Raw genomic sequence first — 12,500 nt, 5'->3', positions numbered from 1 at the left:
ATCAATGGATGGCAATATTTATTTCAACAAAAATATTGAGAATTAGGATTAATAAATCAACAGATGGCAATATTTATTTCAATAAAAATATTGAGAATTAGGATTAATAATTAGACCTTTTTACAAGTATTTAATTTAGTAGTGGCTTAATGTACCAGGGTTGCTGTTGTTGTTTAGAATCAGGTCAACCTGATGAATAAAAGAGTAGACCTAAAAGACAATCCATATGTGAAAATCCCATCTTTTATTTAGGCATAATTACTATTGTTGTTGATTTGAAACTACAGTTGAGTCTTGACTGAACAGGCCTACAATCTCTTTCTTGATCATTGCATATAATATTTACGACTACATTTTCCAAGGTGTCTTTCCTTTTATAAAACAGTAAGGTATATTTTAAGGGAGATTTAGCTGCTATTTCTACCATATTGAGAAACCATATGGCAGTTTCCTTGGAGAGAGATTTTGATGCAATTTTTAGTAGGTCAAGCAACCAAATTGAAGCACCCTCATTGGCTGATAATGTACCAAGGTTAAATTACTTGACAGAAAGTGGTTAACTCCACGACAACAAGGATAGAATGGTCACAGCAATTAAAATAAACTAAACGATAAGATTCCATTGAATTTAATGTTAGTTCTCCCTTCAAAAATGATGAGTTATGTTTCTGTACCTACATTCCTGGGATGTTTCACTGTTTCAGGACAATTATGAAACTAATAACTTGAAATTCATTACAGATGCATCAAAGCAAATCATTGAAGCTATTTTATTCTTCTATTCTTTTTAACTTGTTTCAGTCATTTGATTGTGGCCATGCCGGAGCACCGTCTTTCAGTCAAAGAAATTGACCCCAAGACTTATTCTTTGTAAGCCTGGTACTTATTCTATTGGTCTTTTTTGCCAAAGGGCTAAGTTACAGGAGTGTAAACACATCAACAGTGGTTGTCAAACAATGGTGGTGGTAGTAGTGGGGACACAAACACAGGCATAAAGACACACACATAAAAAAAAAATATATATATAAGTATATATGATGGGCTTCTTTCAGTTTCTGTCTACCAAATCCATTTACAAGGCTTTGGTCAAACTAAGGCTACAGTAGCAGACACTTCCCCAAGGTGCCTTGCAGTGGGACTGAACCTGGAACCAGGTGGTTGGGAAGCACACTTCTTACTACACAACCATGCCTGCACTTATTGGAGATATTTTTACAATCAATAACAATTGCATAGTCAATAAAATTATGAAAGCCTCTATATTATAGTAGATAAAGTTAATTAATTTAGTACCCAAAGAAAAAGTGACTCTTCCTACATAACACATTAAATAAGGGCTTTCCAAAGTAGTTCACTTAGGCTTTAAGAAAGATTTAGCAATGTTTCATTTTCTCAGTTCAAACTTTCCAACTATTTCTGATATTAGTTTCAAATTTTGGCACAAGGCCAGCAATTTTGGGGAAGGAGAATAAGTTGATTACATCAACCCCAGTACTTGACTGGTACTTATTTTATCGATCTTGAGAGAATGAAAGGCAAGTTTAACTCAGAACACAGAGAATACCAGAATTTTGCCTGGTGTATTAACAATTCTTATTCGTTTATTTATTGCCCATAAGAGGCTAAACATAGAGGGGATAAACAAGGATAGACAAAGGGATTAAGTCGATTACATCAACCCCAGTGCATAACTGGTACTTAATTTATTGACCCCGAAATTTGGCGTTAGGAAGGGCATCCAGCTGTAGAAACTCTGCCAAATTTAGATTGGAGCCTGGTGTTGCCATCCGGTTTCACCAGTCCTCAGTCAAGTCGTCCAACCCATGCTAGCATGGAAAGCGGACGTTAAACGATGATGATGATGATGATGATGATGATGATGATGATGATGAAAGGATGAAAGGCAGTTGACCTTGGCAGAATTTGAACTCAGAATGTGCTAACAATTCTGCCAGCTCTCCACCTTAACTATTTCTCATATTGAAATCAAGAAGGTGGAGGGGTTTCATTGATCTGATCTGAGGATCAGATCAATGTAAACTGATTCTTAGTGATCATTTACCTCAGTTTCTAAAGAAGATAGAATTAAATGTTTAGAGAATATTGTATATAATTTGTCCTAAACTATCAAGCTTTGGAATAGGAAATGTCACCAAAAGTTCAACTGCTACATTCTCATTTGCCATTTTTTGTGAAAGTCTTGGTGATGTTATCTAACAAGCATGCTGAAAGATTTCATCAAAATACTTCTGTTGTTGAAAAAAGATATCAAGACAAATGAGCAGAAGGAATGCTTGCTAACTACTGCTGGAAAATGAAACTTGACACTCTCAGTCAGAACTGCATTGTAGATGTTGTAAACATACGCAAAGAAACACAAACCAAAAACACCAAAAAGACCCCCAAAAACAAAAAAAACCCCATTTTTTTTTCTACATCAATATAGTGACCTGAATTTTTTGGAATATCATGTGTCAGAAAAACTTTCAGATTGAAATACAAAATAAAATTTCCATAAAATTTTGCTTTATAAGTAAAAAAAAAACAACTTAGAGTTGTATTTGCTCAAAATGTTTCTAAAGGAATATGGATTATGTCCTAAGCCTGTTAAGATACAATGAATTAAATCTAGATTGTTCAAATGTCAATACAAGACGTTGTCAAAAGACTTCAAATGTCAAAATATTTCACTATATCAAATTAAATCAAAGTATTAAACTTGAATTTTCATTAAACCTGGGATGGATGTGAACAACTGATTTTAAATCTGTGGTTTGTGTTTTAGAATTAAGCATGGTTACTTAACTTATAAACCAAACATTTGTCACAGCAGTATGATTCTTTCACTCATGCAAGTGTTACCAAAAGAAAATAAAGAATAAATAATAATGTAAACACTTTCTGTTCAGCTTCAAACAGTTCAGCTGAATATTTCTAAACAGGTAAAAGTTATTTCCTCATACTTACATAGTTTTTTTTTTTTTTTACATCGATACAGAAGAATGTGAACAGCTATATTTAGGTGGCACTGGAGACATTTCTGATGCAAAGTGGTTTTTTTTTTTTACTTCATCAATGCATCTGCTGCCAACAGGTTGTGGAATGCAGCCTGCAGATTTATCTGCTCTCTAGTTTAAACTGCAACTCAATGCAAGTTACAAGCCTCCTGAAGGAAATTTATATAGTGATTGTGTCATGCTAAGAAGCTCCAATCAGACCTACCTGAATATATTTATAGTATGAAGTTATCCAATCAAATTTATATTCAAAATTCATAGGCTCAATTCTTTGAATATGCAAATAATAAATGGGCATATCTGTATATTGTTAAAACACTAAAGTGTTTAGTTTATTGTTCTAATTATGGGCAGTCCATCATTGTTAGTTTTAAGTCAACAACACACTGGACATCATACAGGAGCCAGTAGGCTGTAAGCCATAGACAGCGGAGAGCCACTTGGGTTAGTGCTAACTAGGCACAAGCTGGGATGTCTACGTGAGGCTGTTTGAAAGACTTGAAAAACCAAATGTCAGCATCGGATTATATATATCATCATCATCGTTTAACGTCCGCTTTCCATGCTAGCATGGGTTGGACGATTTGACTGAGAACTGGTGAAACTGGATGGCAACACCAGGCTCCAATCTGATTTGTCAGAGTTTCTACAGCTGGATGCCCTTCTTAATGCCAACCACTCAGAGAGTGTAGTGGGTGCTTTTACATGTCACCCACACGAAGGCCAGTCAGGCGGTACTGGCAACGGCCATGCTCAAAATGGTGTATTTTATGTGCCACTTGCACAAGAGCCAGTCCAGGGGCACTGGCAACGATCTTGCTCGAAAATCCTACGAAGGCCAGTCAGGCGGTACTGGCAACATATATATATATATATAAATTTAATGTGTAATATATGGATATAACTAATCCGGTGGTACTCATAAAAAAAGATCCTGTAGTGGATTAAGCTACAAACAACATGGTAAACCAAAACAAAACAAAGGGATGTCAATTAGTGAAATAAATTTTTTCATCTTATACCTCCTCTCTTTCTTTATATTCTCTACTCCCCACTCTCTCTCAATATATATATATATATATATATATATATATAAAGCACGATCTGATCGTGGCTATTGCCAGCTCCTCTGGCCCCTGTGCCGGTGGCATGTAAAAAGCACCCACTACACTCTTGGAGTGGTTGGTGTTAGGAAGGGCACCCAGCTGTAGAAACACTGCCAGATCAGATTGGGGCCTAGTGCAACCTCCTGGCTTCCCAGACCCCAGTTGAACTGTCCAACCCATGCTAGCATGGAAAACGGACATTAAACGATGATGATGATGATGGTATATATATATATATATATATATATATATATATATATATATATATATATATATATATATATATAGCCATGCATACATACACACTCACTTAGGCACATGTGTGGGTGTGTGGTTAAGAATCTGGCGTTCCAACCATGTGGTCCCACATTCAGTCCCACTAAGTGGTACCTTGGACAAGGTACCACTGCACCAGGTTCCAGTCTGATCTGGCAGTGTTTCTACAGCTGGATGCCCTTCCTAATGCCAACCACTCCATGAGTGTAGTGGGTGCTTTTTACGTGCCACTGGCACGGAAGCCCATCAAGGTGGCGCTGGCATTGGCCATGTTCAGATGGTGCTTTACATATATATATATACACACACACACACATATATATACATACACACTGAGGACTGAGAGGAGGCAGTGGTTAAGATCATGAGAGTGTAAGAGGAAAGTGACAGCTGTGTACATATATATATGTATATACATACATACATACAAACATGCATACATACATACATATATATATATATATATATATATATATATATATATATATATAGTTAAAATTTACAGAAAACAAAAGACAAAAACAGGTGAGGGAACAACAAGCAAGTATATTAGTTTGACACTCAGGAAATGTATGGGTGTGTACACTCTCTGAGTGGTTCGCGTTAGGAAGGGCATCCAGCTGTAGAAACTCTGCCAAATCAGATTGGAGCCTGGTGTAGCCATCTGGTTTCACCAGTCCTCAGTCAAATCGTCCAATCCATGCTAGCATGGAAAGCGGACGTTAAACGATGATGATGATGATGATGATATCTGTATGTGTGTGTGTGTGTGTGTGGCGTTTGAGCTAAATTTGATGACTTTTTATACCTCCTTTTTTTTGGAACAGCTTGATGTATTGGTGCACGAAGGCATTAGAGAGCAAAAAGATTAAAGTTGTAGATGAGAAAAAGTTAGCTGTCATGGAGGACTGGAAGCCATCTGAATATTGGAAAAAAGTTATTTGTGTCATGATGATTTGCACCGGGTGTCAAAATGCCAACATCATGACTGCTGCTCAATGCTCTATGCATACTGTAAAGGTTGTAAGATTTGACATGGAAAGCTGTACAGAAGACTACAAAGCCATTGCCAGAAGGAAGGGACACAGCAGATGTTCTGATTACATCTGCATGACAGAACTTATCCAACAACTGATGGATAGGGCATCAGTCTCAATTCAGGTGGCTATGTGAAGTTGCTAGAAGGCCATGAGTGGCAGCAGGATTCAGCGTCTTACCATACATTCAGAAAGAGTCAGAGGTGGTTGTCTAAGAATCTCTACAATCTCACCATTCCCTATTTCTGGCCTTCCAATCCCCCTGATTGTAATCCCATGGATTACTATGCGTGGGACATTGTTGAGAAAGACACCAAGACTAAGCTGATGACCAAGATCAAGGAGATATTTGAAGAACTTCCCAGGGACACAGTGAGGAATGCATGTGTCTAGTTTTGGAGCCATCATGAGGTCATGGTGGAAGTTGAGGGCTACTTTGAGTAAACCGTTATCCCCCAGCCATAATCTACTTGACATTTTTTTCTTTTTTAAATACTTTTATTTTTGGATGCAATATTGTGTTTTCTTCTCCTTTTATGCAAACTATTAAATTTAGCCCGAACATTCTCTATATAGATAAAACTCATCAGTAAAAATATAAATGAAGCAACTTACTGGCTTTTTTGTTGGTCATAGTCCTGATAATCTTGTAGTGGTATAATACAATATCCAATAAGCTCATCAGCTATTTTGCCTCGATGAAAGAGATTGACTTTAATTTCAGAATCTTTATTACTAATTGAACTACAAAATAAATAAAAACATAAATAAATTTTTAAAAAATTCATAAATATTTTGACTATCTACAAAATAATCTTTGTCACTGCTTAACTATTTCTAATTAGATTTTTGCATCTATTTACATTATACAGTATGTGAATGTTAAGGATTTTCTTTCTTTTCTCTTGATTGTTAAACTACTAATAATACTCTATGAAAAAGGAAAAAGAAATGACAAAAGAAAACACACACACATCTCTCTCTCTCTTACACACACACATCTCTCTCTCTCTTACACACACACATCTCTCTCTCTCTCTCTTACACACACACAGTCCATTGAATTTCCTCCAGACTGTAATTATTTCCATTTTTAATGACATGTTCATTTCATAAAATGTGTAATTAATAAGTCACAGGTTATATCATGCTGATGATTTCTAAAAAGAATGAAATCATGTACAATACATGATTGTCACTAACTAGAAATTTTAAAGAAGTTTGAATTATCTTCTTTATTACAATTCTCTTCCTTAAGGTACATCACCAAATCAAACAATCTATGATTTTTCTTTGGCTTTATCATAAATTTCAGACACTTCTTGAGTGACTTCCAGCCTCATACTTACATTCATCAGGGTTTGTTCTTTTTATCCCTTCTTTTCCCTTTTTACTATTCCCTAAATTTTTCTATCTTTCTCCGATTTTGTGGAGAGAAACTGCTTAGAAGCAAGTTGGAAGGAGAGTGTTCATGTTTTTGTATTAGACTTAAATACTTGTTTGATTTACAGAAACTATCATCTGACCATGTGTACTTATAACAGAGAAAGCATTCAGACCAGGACTCTGGTCTAAGCATAACTTCTTTGCTTCTTCCTACCAGCCTCAAACGTCCTAGCAAAGGTCATGGGGACTTCTCCTCTGATTTATCCACACAGACACAGACAGACAGAAAGACAGACAGACAGACACACACACACACACATACATACACACACAAAATATTGAAAGCTCTTACACAAAATTCTCTTCCATCAGGCCTGAGTTAATCAACCATTTTTTTGCACAGTTAATAATTTTTGATCAAAAATAAAATCTTTAAAAAAATAATCATTACTATTACTATAACTACTGCTATTGCTGTTGTTGCCACCATCTCTGCTGCTGCTACTGCTGCTTCTGGGTGGATTAATATTCTAATATACCAGTAAGAAAAATAAAATATTTTCAGTACTTACAGATCACATTCTTCAAACCATTCTGGGTTGCGGGCTTTCTTTATGGTGGTTGTCTGGTATTTCTCTTTACCCAGTTGTATTGTAGCAAAGACATCATTGTTACCTAGCAACAAGAAAGGTCATAAACATAAACAAAATTGCTGTGTGCATGTGTGTGTGTGAGATGATGGAATTTATAGTGAGAAAGGTACCTTGTTAAATATTCAGAGATTTTTATTATCACATTCTATCAACACGAAAGGCTATTTCTTGATTCCATCTACATCAGAGAAATAATTACCCATACCTCCAAGATTGAGTGAATTGGGACTAACATTCTAGTAAAATGAGATAACCTGTAGATTATATACAATCTGTTGAATTGCAGGTTTTTTTTAAATTTCATTTAATAAGGTTATTGATTGTAATGCATTAAATTGAAAAATGAAAATGTATGTTCCTTTTTTCTGTTTGTAGAACTGTTCCATTTACACTTATTACTTTTATTTGGTCTCTTTCACAGAATTTTGAATCTGTTTTAAATACCAAGAAGGCACAGACATGGCTCTATGGTTAAGAAGCTTGCCTGCCAGCCCTGAGGTCTTGGATTCAGTTCCATTGAGTGGCACCTTGGGCAAATGTCTTTTCCTATATCCCTGGTCTAATCAAAGCCTTGTGAGTGGATTTGGTAGACAGATACTGTCTAGCCTCCCTAGCAGATTCAACCATGTTGGGCAAGTCAAAGAGCAGAAGACAGATTAAAAAGTAGTTATTTGTCTTACAGGTAGAAGGTTTGATGTGGGCTGAGGCGTTTTGATCTGAAAAAAAAAAAAAAAATCCCTACACCCACAACAGAAACGTCAAGGAAGAAACTAAAGTAAATCTTGCAATTCTAGGGATTAGAAGGTCTCTACAAAAACGTGAGTAAAGAATTGCAGCTGAACTGAAAAGAATTCCTGGCAATATGATCTACAAAATGAAGTGAGAAAATCTGATGGAGCTAGGGACAATTGAAGAAGATGACCCAGGTCAGGGAAGAGTGGGTAAAGATCATTGATACTTAATCTTTAAGAGGGGCTGAGGAACTGAATGACCGGTTCAAGCCTTTTCTGATTCTCAATGAAAAGAGGGAATAATTTCAAGAGATTAAAAATCAAATTTTCAAAATTACTATATTCATTCATGTATAAGTTGTACTTGAGTATAAGTTGCACTTGTGTATTAAGTTGCACTTGTGTATAAGTTACATCTAAAATTTAGTGTTAAATCTTGGTACAAAATTTTTTATCTTCATAGTTTTAGCTTTGCCTCATGTGTAAGTCACATCTCGGTTTTTCATTTAACCTCTTAACATATCATCCTGAATATTTTCATTCAGAGATGCCTAGGAAAATATTTGAATGGAAATATATGTTCACTGTGCTCTGAGGTATCTCACTTATTTCTAACCCAAAATACTTTGTTCATGATGTTATTCTATCATTAACTCAGTAACTATTATTTCTATCAGTAATTTCATAATAAATCATAACTCAGCCAAAATAATCTGTGTGCTTATTCTTCCTTATATACGGATTCAAAATAAATAATAAAAAACTATAATTTGGAGACGGAAATTGAAAAAAATATGTGTATGTTAAGAGGTTAAAATCAAGTATAAAATAATACATAAGTAAATATGGTAATTTACATGCTCAGGAGAAAATTTGATATTTGCTTGCAAGCAAAGGAGACAACTATAGACACATTTTGGCCTTATTACACCTCATCAGCATAGTATAGTCTACTCAATATTGCTTTAACCCTTTAGCATTCAGATAACTCTGTCAAATGTAATGCTTCTTTAATCACATTGTTTAATAGTTCTAAGTCATAATATACATAATTTACAGTAATGATATGAATTTTTGTAATTAGATATGTACAATAAACAATAATTAAATAGCCGAGAGAAACTTGAGAGATATCTTATAAAACTGGGCCAGATAGCATATAGCCTCTGGATGCAAATAAGAATATTACACAAGTGAGCTGAAATCTAGGTTTTTTATAAGCTTAAAATATTCCGGAAAGTTCTTTTTTGCATTTAGGTATAAACACTAAAAGTTACTTTAATGCCAGTCGACACCTATCAAAACTGACACCAAACATGATTGATTGCAAAATGTGTCTGTAGGTGTATTGATTAATGTTAACTGAAAGGGGATATAAGTTTAAACAGATGTGTTGTAAGTTCAAATTAGGGGATATATAAAAGAAAAATAAAAGAATTATGAATAATTTTTAGCTAGTATAATTTGCAAGTCTCATAGCCTTTACAAAGTTATAAATAAGTTAGTATATAAATGAGTCAGGATGAATATATCAGAACAAATGTTCTGTATCGTAATTAAATGTTTACATGCACACACGCACAATTATGGTTTTACACACATGACCAACAATGTATGAAATACACACACACACACAAAACAATAGTTTTGGCAAGAATTTTTTAAGCTACTTACATCAAAATTCATTTCTTCCTGTAATTTAACAAATACCTACCTACCTACATAAGCAACCAACCACCCACCCACCTACCTACCTACCTACTTATCAACCTACCTACGTACTGTCAAAATCATTGTTTTAGTACAAGCTTTTTTCCATGCTAGTATGGGTTGGGTGAGACTTGTTGAAGCAGTTTTTCTATAACTAGAAAGCTTTCCTGTTGCCAAGCCTTACTTGTTTGCAAGTAAAATAATGGTTCTTTTAAAAATAATGAACCATTCAACACCAGACATATTTTTTGCAGCCAACATAAACAGTGACACCTTTCAATGCAGTGACACCTGTTTTACTCTGTGTGCAAATGATGTCAAGACACAAAGCTAGCTACACACACACACACACACCACTATGTGATTTAGAAGTTCTTTTAGCATTGAAATTATATATAAAATTTTTATTTTGTTATAATTTTGTCATGCGTATTTTTAATACTATCTTTGTTATTTTGTTGTTGCTGTTGCATGTTAAGTGTGTGTATGTGAATGTGTGTCTATGCATCATCATCATCATCATCATCATCATCATCATCTAAAGTCCATTTTCTGGTATGGACAGGACAGTTTGACAAGAGCTGGCAAGCAAGCTGAAGAGCTGCACCAGGCTACAATCGTCTGTTTTGACATGGTGTCTATGGCTGGATAACCTTCCTAATGCCAACCACTTTATAAAGTGTACTGGGTGCTTTTCACATAGTACCAGCACAGGTTCCTTTTATGCGGTACCTGCACAGGTACATTTTATATGGCACTAACACATATTATTTTATACATTTAAAAATAATGCCATTACCAAAGATGAGAGGTTGTTCATCATCTAGAAATGTCTCAATGTGATGTGAATGCTGTTAACTGTCCAGGCATACCTGGTTCAATTGTCTGAGATGGTCCACATGGTTGGCAATATTCTGGTCCACCTAAGTTCTCTGAGCCTTGTCCCAGGGATTCCAGAGTAAGGATTCTAGTCAATGGGAGTCAGAGGGAGGTAATGGATAGTGAGGTGGCAGGAGGTGTGAGTGAGGGAAAGAGAGATGGCGAAATGAGCTGTTAGTTGATTTATATTGAACTAAAGGGACTTTTAAATCTCCGTGTGTGTGTGTGTGTGTGTGTGTATGTATGTATGTATGAATGTATGTATGTATGCATGCATATATGTATGTATGCGTGCATATATGTATGTCTGTATATACAATGAACTTCTGCACATTTCTCTACCTTTCCATCACTTTCAAGTTCTATGTGTACACAACCAACTAATTATAAGGATGTTTCACATTTTAGTTTTGAATATTTTCTTTTCCTATGTGTTAAAATTTCATTTTGATTTATGATAATTTTGACTTGTGATGAGTCCTTAACTTCATCAAAAGTCAAAGAGTACCTGTATATATACAGGTATATATACATATTATGTACACCATATGATAATACATAACATATATACATTAACACATACACATCTATATAGTAATCTTACAACAAATATGTTTAGCAACCATTTTATTGGCCCCAAAATCAATCTTAGCAGAATTAGAATGTGTACTCAAGTACTCAAAGGTATGAAGCTCATATATCACATCTACCAATTCGTTTTCTATTTTTTATTTCCAATCTTGGGACATGATAATAAATTTGTAGAAGTGAAGCTTAAGTGCTTGAATAGTCCCTAGTATGTCTCAGTTCCTTATTTTATTGACCCTGGAAGGATGAAAGATATAATGTGGAGGAAGAAGAAAAAATACTGTATAGGGCTTTAAATTTTTATTGCTCTCTACTTAATAAAATATCATCAATATAAAACCAGAGTTTAATCAAATAGACTATAAATTATATTTTGTACTACTTAAAAAAAAAAAAAAATTAAAAATATAAAAAAAAAAATCTAGTGGTGAGAGTAGTTAGTATTCTAGTCAGATGAAATCATTAAATAAAACATTGCAAATACAGTGAAATTATAAATAAAATGGGCCATGTTGTATTGGTAAAGTAGTAGAATTATACATAAAAACATTAGTAAAAAATAGAATAAAAAAATTCTGGTAGTGAAGATCTGATTCATTACTTAGTATGTGACATCAGGTTGTGAGTGAGTGAGTTTTGTAGGTACTGCTGTCATGTGTTTATTTGTATATCTGGTTAGCTTGCTAGCTAGCTAGCTAGTTAGCTCCCCACCACTCACTCTTTCTCTTTCAACCTTATGTAAATGTGTATTTTTTTGTTGATATATGCCTCCAATTGGTGTAAAGGCTGATTGGTCGACAAGTGTCAATTAATTAGAATAGTTTTTGTTGCTACTAACTTTTCCTCAGCGTCTCAAATGTGTTTTTATGTTGGTCAATATTTATTTCATGAATTTAAGTGGGTACTTCTTCCTGAGAGGGAGCATGTGATTATATCACACTCACACACATACACACACACACATAGTCATATGTACACTTATCCTCACACAGAGGTAGAAGCACACCACACATTCAAACACACATATAAACAACCACAAACATACACTTCTCATATGACAATAAAGTCCACAAAAAAAAAAAAGGTTGAATATGAAGAGAGATTATTCTGTTAGTTT

General features: G+C 34.6%; 1 protein-coding gene across 2 annotated transcripts in view; it reads right to left on the bottom strand.

The window, feature by feature from the left end:
* Positions 1-12,500, bottom strand: part of LOC106868848 (uncharacterized) — a 149,122-nt gene that overhangs the window by 45,056 nt on the left and 91,566 nt on the right. For both annotated transcript variants that reach the window (XM_089355714.1, XM_089355715.1), the window contains exons 3-4: positions 7,395-7,497; positions 6,052-6,180 (exon numbers count right to left, since the gene is read on the bottom strand). In XM_089355714.1, coding sequence (XP_089211840.1) covers positions 6,052-6,180; positions 7,395-7,497 — 232 coding nt within the window. The remainder of the gene's footprint in view (positions 1-6,051; positions 6,181-7,394; positions 7,498-12,500) is intronic.

This window comes from Octopus bimaculoides, chromosome 7, assembly GCF_046866305.1.
Source record: "Octopus bimaculoides isolate indiv1 chromosome 7, ASM4686630v1, whole genome shotgun sequence".
NCBI classification, from domain to species: Eukaryota; Metazoa; Mollusca; class Cephalopoda; order Octopoda; family Octopodidae; genus Octopus; species Octopus bimaculoides.
The sequence above is the reverse complement of the archived record's forward strand: the minus strand, read 5'-3'. Positions and strand labels throughout refer to the sequence as shown.